Source organism: Eumetopias jubatus, unplaced genomic scaffold (assembly GCF_037043125.1).
Source record: "Eumetopias jubatus isolate StellerSeaLion01/CBP00866 unplaced genomic scaffold, mEumJub1_p1.0 scaffold_6, whole genome shotgun sequence".
NCBI classification, from domain to species: Eukaryota; Metazoa; Chordata; class Mammalia; order Carnivora; family Otariidae; genus Eumetopias; species Eumetopias jubatus.
Genome location: NW_028274812.1, coordinates 136,277,687 through 136,297,171, shown reverse-complemented (window position 1 = coordinate 136,297,171; position 19,485 = coordinate 136,277,687). Strand labels below are relative to the sequence as shown.

The following is a 19,485-nucleotide window of genomic DNA, read 5'->3' as shown; positions in this document are numbered from 1 at the left end:
TATTTGCTGTTGATGGGAGCGGAAAAAAGCAACCACGAACCACCATCCAAGGCCTTCCCTGGCTCATATATAATGTCTGTCCCAAGGAACAAGCACTCGTACCCGGGGGCAAGGTGGTTCTGTTCTTTACAGAGATGACGGCAGTGTACAGAGAGAGTAAAAGGACTCCTCTGACAATAGGACCACTGAGGTCTTCATTTGTATTAAAAACTGTAAGCAAATGTGGGGCTGGCTTTTGCAAGTCAAAGATAATGGCCTTCCTTGGTAAACTGACTGTTCTTTATAATCATCATTATTTATACTCCCAAGAGGCTTTGCCTACCGCTCCAATAAATTCTGGAAAGAAATAACATGACAACTTCAGCAAGTCTCGTGGAAGAAGGAAAGCAATAAAAAGCGGGTTGGGGAGAAAAACGTGCTTCATTTTGGGCCAGGTCAGCACTGGGGCAGGGATCACATCACTGAATGCGAGCACGGAGCAGAATTCGGAGAAAAGAAGACCGCTTCTGAGCTTCAGATATTCCCCAAAGTCAGATCCGCACTCCCTGCCTCCCAGGGCTTTCTAGCTTACCAGGACCAGAAGAGAACCCGTTTTAATAGCATCATTAGAGTTCTGATTTATCACAAGGACAAAAACAAAAGAGTGTGTTTCTCATCTAGACAAGAACGTGGTTGTAACATGAAGCTTTGCAAGTCCGTATCTGCAGCAAGAGTTTCTGCAGGACTAATTGATGGTGTTTAGATGGAGCTGGGGTGGGGGGAGGAGGGGAACAGGCCAAAGGATTGAAACAAGTATTCCCCAACCTCTTCAACTGGGAGACTTGGCCCGTGGCTCAGATGTGCCCAGAGCCCAGACTCTGGAACAATCAGGCAGGCCAAATGTGTTCCTTATTTAAAGGAGGTTTCCTTTCACTCTGTCAGCCACCTTTCAGATTCCAGCTAAGTTTAAACCACAATGGTTTGGAATCCTAACAGTAGTTTTGACGATTACGATACAGAATGGGTATTTGAAAACATTTTTAAAGACACAGGACGCTGAATCATGCACGAACATCTCCCAATCACTAACCCCCCCCCAAAGAAGTTTATTATTAAATCCAGAACCCTCCCTGGCCCCCTGCACTGTGGAAAAAAGTGATAAACCATCCTGGCATTTAAACAGAAACCGGATCTCTGCCACTCAAGGATGTTACCACCGCTGGGGATTACTTTCATGCATCTTTAAAATTCTTGCAGATTAAGAGTTCTGTCAGGGTGTCAATACCAATATTACTTAACAAAACTCGCCTTTAATTAAAAGTTTTAGCTCCAAGTCCCAAAGCTAAAGCAAAAAACTACTCGGCCCTAACACCGCTGGGTGGAGAAGGACAAGAACTCGCTGCCGGTGTGTTTTCATGTGGTTGTCGCTTTTCGCAGTTAGAAAGTCAACTTTTGGACGCCTGGGTGGCTCAGTTGGTTGGGCGACTGCCTTCGGCTCAGGTCATGATCCTGGAGCCCCGGGATCGAGTCCCGCATCGGGCTCCCTGCTCGGCAGGGAGTGTGCTTCTCCCTCTGACCCTCCCCCCTCTCATGTGCTCTCTCTCTCTCTCATTCTGTCTCAAATAAATAAATAAAATCTTTAAAAAAAAAAAAAGTCAACTTTTGTCAGATCAAAGCAAAAATTACTTGCTCCCAGGAGGACTGCTCATTGTGGCCTTAAATCCTTTTTGGAATGAGGGTGCGGTATCTGTAAGTCAATACATAAAATAAACGTGCCTCAAAAAAGAGCAACCAAGGAGGAGTCCAAGCAAAAAGGCTGCAGGGCTGGTATAACTGAATGTTAAAGCCAGGCCAAACTCATCAGACTCAAGAAGACGGTTTCCTTGGCCCCTACCAAGCCCCTTCAACCCTGTTCCTAAATAAACGCACAGGAATGGCTCTGCAGAGGGCCCCACCCAACATTTCAGGCTTTCTACACTGTTAAGAAACCAAGTCTAGGGGCGCCTGGGTGGCTCAGTCATTAAGCGTCTGCCTTCGGCTCAGGTCATGGTCCCCGGGGTCCTGGGATCGAGCCCTGCATCGGCTCCCTGCTCGGTGGGAAGCCTGCTTCTCCCTCTCCTGCTCCCCCTGCTTGTGTTCCCTCTCTCGCTGTCTCCCTCTCTGTCAAATAAATAAATAAAATCTTTAAAAAAAAAAAAAAGAAAAGAAAAGAAACCAAGTCCACTGTTCATTTGGCTTCAAAGACAGCAGGCCTTTGCCACTCAGAATCGTCGATATGAAAAGGAGTCACGTGCCAAGTATCGGGGACCAAGTTTTGTGGTGCGGTGGCCCATGCAGCTCCAGCAAGACAACGCGACCAAAGCCCTCCAAGGCACGTGAAAACCATGTGCTACCAATTTAACTGGGACTCCAGGCCATGGCTCCTTATGCAATGCCTTCCATTCCTGTTGGCTCTTTCATCCTCCAACATCAAGACATTATTACGAGCTGAAAATAGAACACACGGAGCTTTCATGCTCTGGGCGGCCCAAGAATGGAAAAGGGGGCAATTTGGGTAAAACCAATAAACGTTCAAGTTCTACCACATCTCTAAAGGGACATTTTGACTACAGAATTAAAAAGGAAGGAAAAGAGGTTTATCCAAAACTACTCTTTTAAAACACCAAAAAGTAATGCTTCTTAAGCAGCACTGTGATACCACCTCAACCTCATACGCCGGGGTGGAGGGGTGGGGAATCCAGCATCTGAACAAAGTGTGTCCAGTGTAGAGAGCAGGCTGCATTTTTCCCCTTAAGTTAGGAAGAAAAAGCAAGTCTTGGCGAGAAGGAAAGTGCTGAGCACCTGCATGATTTTCATTGTTTTTTATTTATTTACTTGAGAGAGAGAAAGAGAGCACACACTGGGGGAAGGGGCGGCAGAAGGAGAGAGGGAGAATCCAAAGCAGACTCCCTGTTGAGTGCAGAGTCCCACATGGGGCTGGATCCCAGGACCCTGAGATCACGACCTGAGCCAAAACCAAGCATCCAACGCTTAACGGACTGAGCCACCCAGGCGCCCCTTATTTTCATTTCTACCCTTTTCTTCTTCAGATGACAGAACATGCTATAATCAGCAAAGAAGATAATCCAGAAACACTATGTTCCCTCTTCAACCTTGAGGCCAGAGAATGTCAGCCAAGACCATCTGTGGACTTACAAGAACACCACAATCTAGATACCAGTTTATAAAGCACTTCCCATGGTGCTTCCCACTGCCTCCTCCAAAATGTCCTTGAGATTAAAGGTGTAATTCTCCCCATTTTATAGATGAAGAAACGGAGATTCAGGTCAAGTCATCTATCCAAGGCCACCTGCTCTTTTCCCAGTGTTCTGCAGCCCTGCAGTCAACTAAACTATAAATTTTCTGAGAACAAGGACGATAACCTTTTTCCTAACACCTAACCTGGTGCCAGAGCATGGCAAGCAACCAGAATATATCAGCTGTATGTAACTGAATGGTCTGCCAAGCCAGGGCCCGCTGGGGCCTTTGTAACCACGCAAAGCCCACCTCACAAACAAGGCTGAAATTACACGCGAAAACGTTAAGATTCCAGATCATCTTAACGCATGTCAAGCCTCACAAGAAAGCATTTCATCAACAGGAAATATGTAATTGTACCAGTACACATACTCTGTTCACCCTTCATGACCACAGTCGTTCTAATACCGCGCTGTGTTCTTAGAGCAATTTTGTTTTACAAAGTGATTTCACCTATCTTATCTCGTTCCGTTGGAAAGCCCTGAGAAAGGACAAGGAAAGAAAACAGAAACTTAAATAAAACCCAACTGACATCTTGACTACTCGTTACAAGGGCCTGTGTATTGGTTTTTAAAAGCCAACAAACAAACCAACCCACTGGCCTCATATGCACTGCTCATGGGACTGTCGATTAGTACAGTCTATCTCTGAGAAAACAGTGGGGTAACAGGGTTCTCACTGTAAACAGGGGGCACTTCTGGTGCGCCCTGGTGGCTCAGTGGGTTCAGTGCCCGACTCTTGATGGCGGCTCAGGTTTTGATCTCAGGGTCGTGAGTTCAAGCCCTGCACTGGGCTCCACGCTGGGCGTGCAGCCTACTAAAACAAAAAACAAAAAAACAAAACATGGGCATTTCTGAGCCAGTAATTCCACTTTGAGGAATCTGGGAGTTAAGTGAAAAGATACAGATAAAGGCCTGCTGGGCACATCATTTTGCACAACAGGCCCCAAACTGAAAAGGCCATCGAGAACAGGCAGGTCAAGTAAACCGTGGTAGAGATCAACCAAGTGCCCTGCAGCCATTAAAAATAACGCTGCAGTGTTGTATTCTGATCATCAAGATAAGATATAAATGCAAAAAGCACATAACAGAACATCACTCAGGAGCACGCATCCACACACGTCAAACTATACGTGTATATGTGTGTATCTCCCCACAAGTGCAGGAATGCCCAGTATGCGATTGCAATGGTTCTTATCATTTGCAGTCCTCCGAACAGAAGGATTTCTTATGAAGCAAAAAAGTTGTCTTCAAAACGTGACTAGTGCTACTGGCATCTAGGTATGGGGCTTACCTGTGGATTTTGTTTTCCCATGGAAACGATTCAGTGACTGCAGTTACCATGGATAACTGAGAATCCACCTGGAAGGAGGCAGGATTCAGAAAACCGTGTCCCAAGAACAGTAGCAACAGAAAGCCTGCTGCTGTATCGGGGCCTGGATTTCATGCCCTGGCTGTGTCACTGACGAAATGTGGGACCTCAAGCAAGTCACTCAACGGCCCCACACACCTCTGTTTTCTCAGTTAAGAGATTTCTGTTAGCTACGTTCATCTTTTTCCACTAGAGCCATACCAATTCCCTCCCACAACTAGGCAGTATCTGACATACTCCAAAAGTTCACCTCAACAGTTCTTTCCTCAGCTGCGCACTGATGTTAAATTCGGCCCCTCCTCTTGGCGGGTTGTAATAGGATCAGAGACAGGCAACCACAGATTCCAGTGCCCAGAGGTAGGTTTAAGGAGTCAGGGCAACAGAGAGAAGGGGCTTAGCCCTGCCTGACTGGAGGACAGGGGTAGCAGGCTGTCCTGCAAGGCCTCAGAAAGGCCGGGTGGGCTCCTTCAGGCAACCCACTCGAGGAACCAGGACGTGCAAAGGCCAAGGGGCTGAGTGAGCTCTGCTAAACTGAAACAAGTGCCAGGATAGGCCCAGGGTACAGCAAAAAGGGCTTCTCGTGATGTGCTGAGGACACACTTGGTTTAGATTTATCCTGAAAGCCACAGGAAGCCAATGAAGGATTATGATCGGATTTTCAATTTCAAGGATTATTGCTCCAAGATCCGGTTTAAACATCTTGGGCAGAACATCTTTGTGCAGAGATTCGGGGCCACTCTCCTCTCAACTGTCAAAGCTGCCTCTGGTTCACCACCCCGACAGGCTTGGGAGTCAAGTGCTGGATGATAAAGAGAGCTTCAACAAACAGAGGGAGTGGGGGGCTGGGAAGAGAGGACATGAAAATGGACTTCTAAAGCTACTCATTTGGTTTATTAAGAAGCAAAGTAGAGAATTCATTTGACTCATTTATTTGAGTCAGCTAGGAAGGCTGCCGGCAGGCCCGATGTCTCCAGGTTGGTGATTTCCAACTGTGTAATGATACCTTGACCATTTGTGCGGGCGTATGCAATTTACAAAGTGCTTTCACATCAAAAATCTCACCAGCTCTCCCAGTAACCAGCCCAGGAGGTACATGGAACCAGTTTTCCAGATGAGGAAGCAGCTCAGTGAGGTTCCATGGCCTGCCCAGGGGTCACGTGGCCCGTGTAACGCAGGACCCAACCTTGAACTCAGCTCTCATTCTCGATCCTGTCCATTACCTCAGACGTGCCCTACATATTCACGACGAGCCTGTGAATGAAATCTTGGGAATGTGTTACTGAAGCCCACATACTAGTGGAAAGGCACATACGCAAATTACAAAACACTCCAGGTTTTAATCATGTCTATACCTGACGGCTGCCTCACAGAATGAGCACCCATTCCGTAGCCCTCCTTCTGCAAACCTACGGAAGGAATAAATGCAAGAAACACATGCTCAAGTCCTAATCGCTGCTCATTTCCTCCTGGCACCTGTTTCGGCCCCCAAAGGCACCAAACACTTTAACAACTGGTAGAAACGAGAACCAAGAGATAACCGCTGCAGATCAAGCCCTAACCAAAATTGTGCTTAGGAAATAATAGGGAAACAACCTCGCGGATTTTTAAAAAAGAGCAATAAAACAGGGCACCAAAAGGTCTCCCACACTCTCCTGGAGCATTCATTCAGAGCAAGCAAACCAGAGGGTCTCCTGATGGAAAACAGACAGACAGATACACACACACACACACACCCCTCTCGCTGCACCATCCCCCCCCCCCATAAGAGTGCTGGGAAAAAACTCCTGCTTCTACTGGAGAAAACAGGTGTATGAGGGAAGAGCTGCACTGGGAGGATGAAGGGGCAAAACCTGGCTATTTTGTTAACCTTCTAGGATTCCTGGTAACTAAACACTGCTGGTGATGACATTTCAATGCACACTGGCCTTCCTCTTCATGGGTGGTGGAGCTTGACAGACTTACAAAATTAGAACTTAAAATCCAATTTAGGCCTCTCAGGCAGCACCAGCCCTCAAAAACAGCTCTCCAGAACTTCAACCAGTAGGGTTCCCCTTTCTAACCTCCTCATACATCCTATGACTATGTGAGTAATTATGTATAATGTTCCCATTACTCATGCTGCTTCATTAACATATCTGGGCAGCCATTGTTTACCGCATGGCCCCGACCCTGGTGAGGACTGAGGGCAAATGATTTCCCCAGCGCCCCACAGTCTCCTAAACAGCAAATTCAGGGGCAACAATACAAGAGCCAAAAAAAAAAAAAACCAAGATTATCCAGCAGATTTGTCACAGCCCCTGCAACGAGAAAGCAGGTTCTCCTTTCTCAGAATCCTGGAGAGCTAATGCGCCCAGCAGGACCTCAGGTACCACCGAGAGGGTGCGGGGGACGCTTACAAAAACACAGAGCACAAACCAGCCAGGCCCAAGGGGTCCTGGGATCTCGGCTCTTTTTCCAATGAGAAGTCAAGGAGACAGCCAGCTGGGGATAAGGGGGTAGCTCCACCAACTGGTGTTTAAAAAAACAACAAACACAAACATGCACTTGAGACAGACGCACTCCTTCTGTTCCAGGAGGCTGACAAACTGCCTTAACTTCCCCAACTTTCTTAAGCAAAGAAAACCTCTCCGGAGTCTGCCCAGAGCCCCGGTTATGGCCTTTTCGCCCCCTTTTCGGGGCTACAGTGATTTTACTTCTAAAGAGAATGAAAAAGTGGGAAAGAAATACGTAGCCTTTAACTCTCTGGCCAGTGTCTCTCTGCCTTGGTTTTCTCTTCTGTAAAATGGACTCAACAGCCTCTTTTTTCTGGTGTGAACGCACTATGGAAACCAATGTGGGCGGTGATTTCCGAACTGACTGGGCCTTCTCTTCATGATGCTTTCAGGAGGAGTGGGTGTTGTGTGGCCCATCTACGGGGTTTTCTACAATCCAAGCTCTTCTGGCACATTTCTTCAAACTTCAAAGAGAACCCCAGGAGAGATGGGCAGCGTTCTCACAAGATGAGCAAAATCTGTTGCAAAAACAGTGTGGAAGTGGAAAGAAACCCAGACAGACACCTGAGAGGCCCAGGATGTGTCGTCCCAGCTGCTCACTCAGGTGGGACCTAGGCCCTCACCCAGTGGGACAGGATCTACGTCCGTACAACACAGACCATTTCTGATCCCAGACGTCCTCAGGGAACTAAAATCACAAGCCACGTGCAAGCAGAGGCAGGAAGAGCAAGTCCCGGAAGCAGGCAGGTTTCCCTGACCAGGAGCCAAGGGGTATCCAGCCCTTCCCGCCACTTCCTACAAGGTTCAGCTCTGCTTTTAGTGACCGTACCCTGAATCGGCAATGAATGAAAACTCCCTTTAATAAGGGGGAGGCTGGGGCACCTGGGTGTCTGCCTTTGGCTCAGGCCATGATCCCAGGGTCCTGGGATCGAGCCCCGCAGCAGGTTCCCTGCTCAGCGGAGAGCCTCCTTCTCCCTCTGCCCTCCCCCTCCCCCTTGCAGGCACTGAGTTCTAACACATTTTTTTAAAATTTTTAAAAATAAATAAAAGGCGTGAAGCTGGCAGAAGGTATAGTGTGAACTGAAGTCCGAAGAAAGATTAAAAGGGTAAGAAAAACCTCACTCAGATGGTCTACAAAACAGACAAATTAACAGCAACACCAAAGTCATCAGAGCTCCCACCTCCCGGAACGAAGGAAGGCTGCAATTATGAGGCAGGCAGGGAAAAGGCTTTAGGGGCACAAAAGGAACCAGAAAAAGGGAGACTAGAGGCCAGCTGGAGAAGTACCTGAGACCTGGGGGGGGGGGCAGGAGGGAGAGGCAGGTATCAGAGGTTACCTCCTGGAGATTGAAAGAAACAAAAGAGAAATTGATTCAAACTAAGATACTGAGATTCAATTGGTCTCCTTTCCATTAAGAGGTACATTTAAGGATTTGAAAGGGAGCAAACCTTCAGCTGTATCTCCTAAGTGAGACCCAATAATTAAGATACGAGCTTCTGAACTCCATATAAGTTAGGTGTAAAATCACAAATCTTTCTGCCCCCTGCCATCCAGTGACTGACACAACTGTGTTTTTAATTCTAAAAGTTAATACAAGTTACCTCGGCAGGACCACTCTAAGTCACCTGTGCCACCTGGCATGAACTAGATAGGGAGCCTGCTCTAATACCTGGGGATTAAGGCTAAATACAATGGAAGCGTTCTAATCAGGAGATAGGGGCCAGAGGCTGGTTAGCTCCTGTAAAGTCAGGCGGGAAACCTTAAAATCCATATAGATTTTCACATTCTAACTTAAACACCTAAATGTACTTTTAGTAACAGATTTGTTGAGAATTCTTCAGTGTTCCACGTTATGCTTTTTTTTTTTTTTTTGGTGTGTTTGTTGGGAAGGGAGTTTGGGCATAAGTGAAGTTTGATTCTTCAAAGGGAATCACTTGCCAAACAATGCATGTACACAAGCCCTAAGATTTTCCCCAAGTTTTTTAAATGGCGGGGCCCACATCTAATTTAATGGCCGGATTTTTTTTTTTTTTTTTAGTAATTCAACTTTTATCAAGCGTTCCCAAAACAGTCAACTTAAGTTTTCACAGAAACCAACTCTCAAAAAAAAAAAAAAGAAACCAACTCTCTTTCCACACTTGTTCAAAGGTTTACATAATATTTAACTGTAATTGCAATAATAAGTCTAACTGGAATAACCAGATTTGGAAACAAACAACTGACACTTGGCAAGCCTTCTATGGGTGGGAGCCAAAGGGGACAGAGGGACACACACCCCAGGGCTAATCACTGACCAGGAGCACCGTGCTAGGGTCTGACAGCCAGGACATTCTGCAGCTAGAAGAGCAGGCAGGTTGGATACGTAGTTAGGTGGTTAGGACAATGGTTATGTAATCCTGGGGGAGACGTAGAGATGGACCACCAACAGGATTGGAACAATGCAACAGGGGTGCCTGGCTGGCTCTGTCCCTGGAACACACGACTCTCGGACCTCAGGTTGTGAGTTCAAGTCCCACCTTGGGTGTAGAGATTACTTAAAAATAAATTCTTGGGGCACCCGGGTGGCGCAGTGGGTTAAACTAAACGTCCGACTCTTCGTTTCAGTTCAGGTCATGATCTCAGGGTCGTGAGCTCTGCATTCAGCGGGGACTCTGCTTGAGATTCTCCCTCCCTCTCCCTGTGCCCCCCCCTTGCTCGCTCTCTCACTCTCAAATAAAATCTTTAAAACAAAATAAATTCTTTTTAAAAAAGAACAATGCAACTAAAGGTCCAAAAACGAAATTTCTTACACTGCAAAACTTTTTAACCACTTTAGATAAAAATATCAGTAACCTGGGTCCTAAGAACATCATGATCAAGGGCAAACCTTAAAAATATTCCGGTTTGGGCTTTACCAAGTGTTTTAACGTACTAGGCTTCACATGACTTGTCTGTGTCATCTTTGAAAGGAGGAAGATAGTTCCCATTTTGAACGTAACAGATACCAGTTATATATTCCAACAAAAGATTTTCTTTCTGAAGAGAAGTTTAAATAACCTTTGGAGCAAGGTATATATTAAACACTGGAGTTATTTCCAAGGCACTTGGAAGTGAGTCAATAGCCCCCAGCTCAGCAACAGGAAGTGGTGTGACCTACTATGAGAAAAGACACAGCCATTACACCATCTGAATACCAATTAATTCCAGGTGGCTATGTGGGACAATGACTGTGGAAGACACACAAGTCAGCTACTTGTCTACCATGAAGTGATAATCATGCAGGCAACAGTAAGTCGGATTATTTGGGGACACAACTTCTTTTTCCTTTTAAATTTATACGACACACTTTGGACTCTTGATAGTCTAACTTCCATAATCTCTGCATATAGTAAAAGCCGCTCAAATGCCCCTGCCATATACATTTACGTAACAAAGAAGTTTTCCACTACTAGACAGAGGCAGAAAGCAAGCCATGTAAACAGCAAAGGAAAGAAAAAACATAGCAATTAAATGACAAGTACAAGGTTTTTTTTTCCCCCTCAGAACTGTGAAATAACCCAATGGTATAAAAGGGGGGGGGGGAGCTCGTAAATCCTACCACTATATTTTGGTATACTTCTCCTTTTTCCTTTATAATTTTATGTAATTGTAATTATAGGAAATCCTGTTTTTGAACCTTGTAATGTGATCTTTTCCCAGTTTTGTTTAATCATACTGCAACTTTTACATCAGAAAATTAGATACTTAAAACCTGACAGCCTAGTGGTACAAATTCTGCCTGAGCTGTCCTAGAAATCAAACTGGTAATTTGTTTTTGTGCTCAGCACATGACTCGGATCTTTGTGTGGCAGAGATTTTTTTTTTTTTTAATTTCAAACTCCTACCTGCTATAACTATAAAGCCTCAAAGATCAAATGGTGTTGAAGCCTCGATATCATCCTCGTTACTCTCCCTAGAAATAACCCATCCAGTGGAGTGATGGAAATGGCAGAAAACATCATGGAGCAGAGACATGTAACTGTTTTTATTGTCCAAGGGGATTGGGGCTTTGAAAGCAAATGTTTTCAGTGATTCAAGGTATTGTGGTGGGAGTCGTGCCCAACACAATTAAGACGGGATTACATTACAATTTATGAGTTTCTCAAGGATACCATTTAATACAAAATACAACCATCATTTCTCCCAAAGCCTGCCATCGACAATCCCACCCCCCAACTCTGCTTTGCGGAGGCAATAAACTGAACGGCAACTCAGCAGGCATCTTAGGCTTCTGAGACCAACTGTAGGAAATGTGCTGCCTTCCACCAGCTCAAGGAATAACACCCCCTGACACAAAGAGCAGCATACTCTGTTTTACATCGTTCCCGCACAGGATCCTTCCAGATAAAAGTGAAAGGCAAAGGCAGGTGTTACCTTTTCCATTTTACAGACGACTAAACAGACTCAGACTGAAAGCCTCCTGTTCTACCGTCCGGAAGTACTAAGCGCAGAATACCCTGAGACTTGGTTGTCCCGTGCTCTTCCAAGAACACGTATCAAAGACGAGTCTTGCCTGGTCCCCCCCCCGCCCCAAAAGATAAAGCACAGAGCTGGCACAGCGAAGGAGGCGCGCCACCCCCTCCCACGGTATTACAGGGCTCCCAGAAAGAGCAACAGTTGCTGCTGAGCAGCATCACCCAGGAAGGCATCCCGTCACATCCCCCAAAGGCACCCCAAACACGACTTCAAGTGACGAGGTGGCCAAATCCACAACACAGTCCTCCTACAAAGCAAAGCGTTCCCTGAATAAAGTTTCCTTGCTTTTTCAAAAGCGCTGCTGAGCGATCACAGCGACCACCGTAGTAATGCCACACCGTCAGCCGACCTAGAAACAGAAGAGGCGAAACACATTTCTGCAGAAAGGAGGCGTCTCCTCCCGGCTCCCCACCCCCTGAATGGAACCGGAGCTAGGTCGGCAGCCCTCGTTGGGGGACCAAAGGCTCCCAGGCGCTCACCTGCAGGGAAGCGCAGCGTTTCGGGGCGGAAGGCGGAGGCCGATCGCATCCTCCTCCTCCTCTTCCTCCTCCCACGCCGCAGCCCCGCTCCGCCGCGGCCCCCGCCTCCGCTCTCTCCCTCCTCCCCCCGGCCGCCCCGCCGCGTGGAACCTCCCGCCCGACTTTTGACGTCACGGAGTAGGAGGAGAAGGTTCCACCCGGGCCCGTCCCTTTGTGACGTCACAATGACAACAGAACGCGGCCGGGAGCGTCCGGGAACCCGGAGCGGGGGAGGGGGCGGCAGAGGGAGGAAGGGGGGGGAAGGCCGGCGCGAGGCTGGGGGGAGAACCGGGGGGCGGGGAGGGGGCGCGCTGACGTCTCGCCGGCTTAACCTGTTGCTCTCGAGACGGCACTGGAGCCGGCGGGCAGGGCCGCGGGGAGCCGGCCGGCCGGGCCGCCGCCGCCATGCTCGGCCGTGCGCGCGGCGGGGGGCGCCCGCTGCAGCTGTGCGCCGCACCGCCCCCACCCCGGCACGCCCCCGCCCCCCCCCATGGCGCACCGCACCGCCCCCTCCCCTCCCTTCCCCCGGGCCCAGCAGGCCGCACCGCCCCCGCGCCCCACCCACCCGCCAGCCGGCTGGCCGGCCAGCGCCGAGCCCCGAGCCGGAGCCGCAGCCCGAGCAGCCCGGAGCCCGGCGCCGGAGCCGGCAGCCCGCCCCCTACAGGCCGCGCGCGCGCGCGCGCCCGCCCGGCCCCGGCCCAGCCCGCCGCGACCCCCGCGCGCCCTCCCCTCGGCTGCCGGCTCGAGCACGTCGGGAACACGGGCTCCGCTCCGCTCCCCCGGCGTCAACTCGTGCTCTGCCTCCCGCGGCCGCCGCCAGCCACGGGGCTTGCGGCCGGACGCCCCGACTCGACACAATCCACTGACCGCCAGCAACAAAAAAATCCCACCCCACAGCGCTCTCCAACTTAGCGGGGTCTGGGATGGGGGTCGGGAGAAGGGGTGGGGGCGGCGGAGGCGGTTCTTGTCCAAGTTCTACCCCATTTGCTTTGTGGCTGCACCCGGATCGGACGTGCCCCGGGAAGGCGTCCACGCTCCAAGGCAAGGTTGTCTCCATGCAGTTTCTACAGCCCGAGTTTAAACTAGTCCTTTGCATTCTACCCAGCCCTCTGCAATGCGGATGTATTTTAATTCTTAAATTCTTTAGGGAACAGCTTTTTTAAGTTGAGCTTGATTATTTAACCTTGCATTTCTTTCATAGTTGAAGTTTACGTGCCTAGATTAGAATCAGCCCTCTAGAAGAGGCATTCGGGTTTTTCATTAAATGTATTTTTTTACAAAAACCAGTGCCCCGAAGGTCATCTCCCATTACACACATCACATTGCTCAAAAAGGGAAAATATTAACACCAATTTGTCGACTCGAGTTAAACTTTCTTATAACGTTGCATTATTCCTAGTGTATGTTCATTTGGGCTTTTAAAAAAAAAATGGGTTCTCTGATTTAAAGCATGCAGCTAATCACCGATCACTCGAGTGCATATTTGGTTAATCCTCCGTCCCCCTCTACCCTCCCTCCCCCCAAACTTAAAAAAAAAAAAAGCCATACACAAAACAAAAACACTCCCCATGCCAATCAAAACGTAGCTGTACTATGCACAAAACAAATTTAACTATTCCAAGCCATTTAAATCTCTGAATAATCACCCAATTTCAGAAGCCCACTTAACAGGGAGAATTTATTTGTAGTCACTTACACATGTATTCACGTACCTACTTAAAAACATTAGCTATATTGTATGTCTTTTCTCCCTAAAACTGGAAACCATGAATTTTTAAACAAAACCAGTCCCATTATTAAAGTCAATCCCAACAAATGCATTCGCTGTAACATGATTCCCAACTGATTTACGTTGCGAACCAAATAAGCCAAAACGACCACATACATTAAATTTGATATGCCAGTGCAGGGAACAAGATCGCCATAATCGGACCCTCGATTGCAACTTAAAGGGCTTCCAACACACACGCGTTACACGATTTTCCAAATAACATTAATAATAATAACACAAGCTCATTTGCATGCAAAGTGCAATATGGGGCCAAATCCGCCCGAGAATGCAGTTTAGTTACATTACCGCAGCCCCCACCCCCCCCCAAGCTCCACCAAAATCCCTAGCCTTTCATCTAAAACTAGATTATGGTTGTGTCATTCGAGGTCAATTTATTCACTTGAGGTATCGCTACACCAATCTGTTTTTTCATCCAAACTAGGCAGACACGACTTTGCCTGAAAAGCCCTCTTTCAGAAAAGAAAGAAACAGCCTTATCGGACGCTGTGTTTAAAACCCTTCAGCTGCAGAATTATCTATAAACTTGACATTCACAGCCATTGCTTAAAACTGCAAGTCAAAGGATGTGTTGTTAAGAGCACTTACGTATTTCTTCTGAATGATATTCCTCTTGGGTCTTTCCTTGCTCATTCTGAGATCCAAATGCTGATTGCAAAAGGGGACAATTGCTTCATGAATTTAAAGCCGTCAGAAATTTGCAAAAAAATATCCTGGTGGTTTTTATTGTTGTTGGTGGTGGTTGATCTTGTAATCCGACTTTTCTTCCTCTTCCCCCAAAGCCCGATTCGCCTTGAAATAAATCCGAAATTGGGAAGGAAAAAAAAAAAAAAGAGCCAAAGACGAACGAAGCAAACAACAACAACAAAAAAAATTCACTTTAGTAAAACACTCATAATGGAAAATTTCCCCCGAAACACACACACACAAAAAAAAAACCGACGCCCTTCACTCCCCCCCTTTTTCCTCCAAAAACTACATCAGCGAAACGTGAAGGTCCTTAGTGTCTGATCTGTAGTTACATCTTGGAAAAGAAAAGGGAAAGATAAATAAAAAATGTTGGAAGTCACGTTTGTGCTGCAGCAGCAGCGCGAGCAGAAGAGTCAACTCCAGCGGCGGCGGCGGCGGCGGCAGCACCACAGCGAGGGCTCGCCGAGTCTCTTTTTTCCAAGCCCCCTAACCAATGAGAGAGAGGCTATCCAGCCCAACTTTAAATGGACTCTGCTTTTATACAAGTTAGGGCTCCTCGGGTAATTCCCCGACGGACGCTAGCCGAAAACTCCCACAGCTGAGCCACCAGGCGCCCGCCTACTCCGGCGCAGACCGACCCCGGCCCAGTCCGGAGGACCCCCGCAGCCCCATCGACTAGACACCCGAGAAGCTTCGACGAACCCTTCCCGGGCAAACCCTCAGGCATCGCTCCCACGCCGAGCCTAGGAGTGGAATTGAGAGAGGCTCCCTAGCCCAATGCATGGCACGCTCGGTCGCTCCACCTCACCCCCTTTCCCCAGCTTGCCGCTCACCCCACAGCCGCCACACGCCAGCCCCCGCCACTGCCCTCGCGTCTACCTGCAGCCGGGCTGCTGGATACCAGTGCCCCAAGACGCCCGGCCCCGGGGAGAGCCGCCTATTCCCGGGGCACCTTAGAATGGTCCCCTTGATCTTCTGGAAGTTGTAGTCCCCCGACTACAAAATGGCTATGGCCACGGGAGCTGGGAACTACAATTCCCAGCCTGCCCCGCAAAGCCTGTCACTCAACTCCCCTCCCTCCTCCTCGCCCCCTCCCCCCTCACCGGCCCTGCCAACAAACGCTTGGATGTGTCCCGCGTGTGACACTGCTAGAGGCTGGCTTGGGATTGGCCCGCAGAGCGTGTGGTCCGCGAGCGAGGAACTCCCCACGCCGGCCCGCCCCCGCCCCCGGGCCCCGGCCCCCCTCCCCCGGCGGCGCCCCGCCCCCACCCGCGGCGCGAACCGCCTGTGGAATCGAGGAATCGCGCGCGCGCCGGCCCGAGCCGAGCGGCGGGGGAGGGACGCGAGGCTTCCTGGGGGAAGGCCTCGGAGCGTGGCGGCGCGGGGGGCGGTGTCGGCGAGGGGTTGGAGCCCGTCCTAAGGAAAACTGGGCCACGCACCAAGAGGAATCCTCGGTGCGAACTAGTTGATCGGCGGCGCCTGCTGCTTGTGCCGCGCAGCCGGTGTCAGCTCAGGACACCGCCTCGCGTCTTCGCACACGGCGTGCTGCGGCCGGGCCCGGGGTAGGCTGAGGTCACCTCGGCCGGCGCCCCGCAGCCGCACGCGCTGGAAGGCCACCTCCTGGCGCGGCACGCGGCCCGCCGGCCGAGCCGGACGTCGGGGGTGGCCGGCAAGGGCACCTCGGGCGGCCGCCTCCGGCGGAGAGATAAACCCGCCCGGGGACGTCCAGCTCGAGCTCTGCCCGCGGAGTGGTGCCTGGCGCCGGGGGTGCCCGCGGGCGAGCGAGGCTAACACGCGGAGCTGCAAAATGAGTGGAATACGGAGACCGAGCCGCACGGCCTTGCGAACGGCAGGGAAGCATCTGGAACGCCGAGTGCCGGGAAGATGCCCCGCGCGGGCCACGAGGGAGCCGCCTTCTACCTGCCTCTGCCCCCTGTCATGGTTATTTAATCGCTGACGGGAAGGAAGGAGCAAGGCCCGGCTCAAGACTCCTCGGGCCTTCTTCGCCTTCTTAACTTCGTCAAGTCTTACGCAGCCATTCTGCATCATAAATTTCCTTGTTTTAACTGTGGCTGCGGAGAAGTAATGTTTTAAATTATCTCCTCTCAGGCTCCCCTCTGGGTAAATGAAAAGTGGGGTCGCTCACACTGCCTCCTGCTCACTGCTGTACGTCTTATTCCCCGTCCCATGCCGTGGACCCTCCTTCCCTTGAAAGGAGAACTACTCGGGTAGCACAATCGGTTAGATTTTTATTGGCAGCACTGTTTCGGGAGGTAACCGTGGTCTAGCAAGTTCTCCGAAACTGGTGGTTAGAGACCTGGATTCAAATCAAACCTTAGCCCTTCCTGAAAGGCAGCCGGTGCCTTCTCGGAGCTTGTCCTTGGCCTCGTCCAGAGAGTCGGGATGACCAGACCTTACGGGGAGGATTATGTCATAACAACCTAGCTAAGAACCAGCCACGGTAATAGGAAGCTTTCGGTAAAGGAAAGAAAATGCCTTTTTCAAAGGGCTTTTTAATTATTACTCTACCTTTTTAAAAAATCTGAATGCCTTCGAAAAAGGAACAATTTTGTCTTTTATTCATTGCACAATCAGAAAAATAAATGGCCTTCTGTGCCTCGATATTGCAAAACTTGTTTGCCGGTGCCATTTGCCGGGAAGGACTCTACAGAACAGACTCCACTTTTCAGGATTGGCCACCCAAGTGACTTTATGGTTAGGTTACAACGAGGTGTTTTCAAAAGATTTTCTGATCATTAGGACCTACCTGTATACCGGAGGTCTGCACTCCTCCACAGTGTTAGGATTTTAACCAGTTTTCTGGAGGTTTAATGTCAGATCTGTCATCCCCCGGCAAAATATTAAAGAACAAAGGTGGGTTTCTTCTTGGTTCCCTGAGCTAGCCCTGAGGCCTGGCTTCTCTGTCCCAGGCCTGGGAACTCCCCTGCTGGGCTACCAACTTCAGGTCACCACACACATAAACTAAAAACCCTTCGCCTAGTTGAGGCTTGAGGGCAGGGGAAAGGAAGGAATTTGCTCATTTCCAAAAGATTTGGATAACATTCGTGTTGTTTTGCCTGAAAAGGAAAATAGATGGGCCTTTTTGGGGATTTAAAGCCTTTCCTGTTGCAGAAGGCACTGTCTCCTGATGGACATCCTTTCCCTGCTGCCTTGGCAAAGTCATATATTACTACCTTGCCTTTCTTTTTCCTCCTCTTTTTTGTTTTCTTTAAATCTAATTCACTCTTCTTTCTCCTGATGATTTTAACTCCTCGTAGCACTTCTCTTGATGCCTTCAAGTGAGGGCAGTAGGGAGGGGCAGAATGGAGGGAAGACCTCACCAGGTGCATTGCTTCTAGGGGACCTGCCATCCCTGTCCTCATCCCTGAAGACACAGAGAGAAGGGCACCTGGGTGGCTCAGATGGTTAAGCGTCTGCCTTTGGCTCAGGTCATGATCCCAGGGTCCTGGGATCGAGTCCCACATTGGGCTCCCTGCTCCTTGGGAGCCTGCTTCTCCCTCTGCTTCTCTCTCTCTCTCTCTCTCTCTCCTCCTCCTCCTCCTCTGTCTCTCATGAATAAATAAATAAAATCTTTAAAAAAAAAAGACAGAGAAGCCTTAAAGTCCTTTGTGAAGAAACACACAGCTGACTACAATGGCCGACTTAACAGTCGATTGTGATACCTCTAAAAAGTGCTGAAGTCCCTGCGATAGCAACAGGGAAAAACTTGCTAAAGGGAATTCATAACAGAGGTAACCAGGAACGCGGGAGTTTTAAAGGATAAGTAGGGGTTCAGCAGTTTGAAGGAAGCCAAGCAACTCTCTAGCATGGAAAAAAAAAATTATGAGAACTCCAAAAACATACCGACTTTATGGATAAGGACCCAATTTTTGTTTGGGAGTGACTAGAGATGAAATACTGAGAGGTAAGCAGGAGCCAGGACCAGAAAGGTTCTGTGTGCCAGGCAAAGGAGTTTGGACTTTGCCCAGAGGCTAAATGGAACCTTAGAAGGATTTTCACTAGAGGTATAAAGCAGATTTGCGTTTTTGGAAAGTAGTTCTACCTGTATGAGAGATGAAATTAAGGATTGGAGAAAAGAGATTGGAGGCAGGCAGACCTAAAAACCAGTTGTAATGTTACTGCATAAATGAGGTGAGAAATGGTTATGATCTGACCCCGGTGACAGAGGAAATGCCATAGAGAGCAGAGAACAGGTTGAGAAATATTTAGAATGTCAAAAGTCCAACGGACTTGGGAACTGGTTAGCTGGAGGGAATGGTGACTAACAGGGTAGAGCCTAAAATGATTCCTTAATCTTACGTTTTATGCTCTTTTATACCTAGATTAGCTACTCTGGGAAGAATGGGAATGTGAAGGAGGTGAAAGAGGAAGAGGTAGCAAATCCTCAGACACAAATAAGAGCAGGTACTTACTATTCTGGGTTCAAATCTGGACAGGTGATCATATTTACATAGGCATTCTAGTCCACCGTCTGGTTTACAATAAATGACAGGGAGGGCCCCTGGGTGGCTCAGTTGGTTAAGCATCTGCCTTCAGCTCAGGTCATGATCCCGGGGTCCTGGGACTGAGTCCCGCATCGGGGAGCCTGCCCCTCCCTCCCCCTCTGCCTGCGCTCCCCTCCTTGTGTTCTCTTTCTGTCAAATAAATAAATAAAATCTTAAAAAAAAGAAAGAGAAGACAGGAAAAGGATTGTAAGTTAATAAAGACCAAGTACACAGCAGTAATCCATAGACCTATATTATATGCATATTGAAATTTCCCTCTTAATTCAGGGGATGACACAGGTTATCCCACATGCTTCCAAAAACCAATCACATGCATAGTTTTCCCAAG

General features: G+C 49.0%; 1 protein-coding gene across 2 annotated transcripts in view; it reads right to left on the bottom strand.

Annotated features, from left to right (window-relative positions):
* Positions 1 to 15,102, bottom strand: part of JARID2 (jumonji and AT-rich interaction domain containing 2) — a 248,870-nt gene extending 233,768 nt beyond the window's left edge. Inside the window, exon 1 of one of the 2 annotated variants that reach the window (XM_028107343.2) lies at positions 14,530 to 15,102. In XM_028107343.2, coding sequence (XP_027963144.1) covers positions 14,530 to 14,574 — 45 coding nt within the window. In that variant the 5' untranslated portion in view covers positions 14,575 to 15,102. The remainder of the gene's footprint in view (positions 1 to 14,529) is intronic. The other variant, XM_028107346.2, reaches the window with a different exon arrangement.
* Positions 15,103 to 19,485: the final 4,383 nt, after the last annotated feature.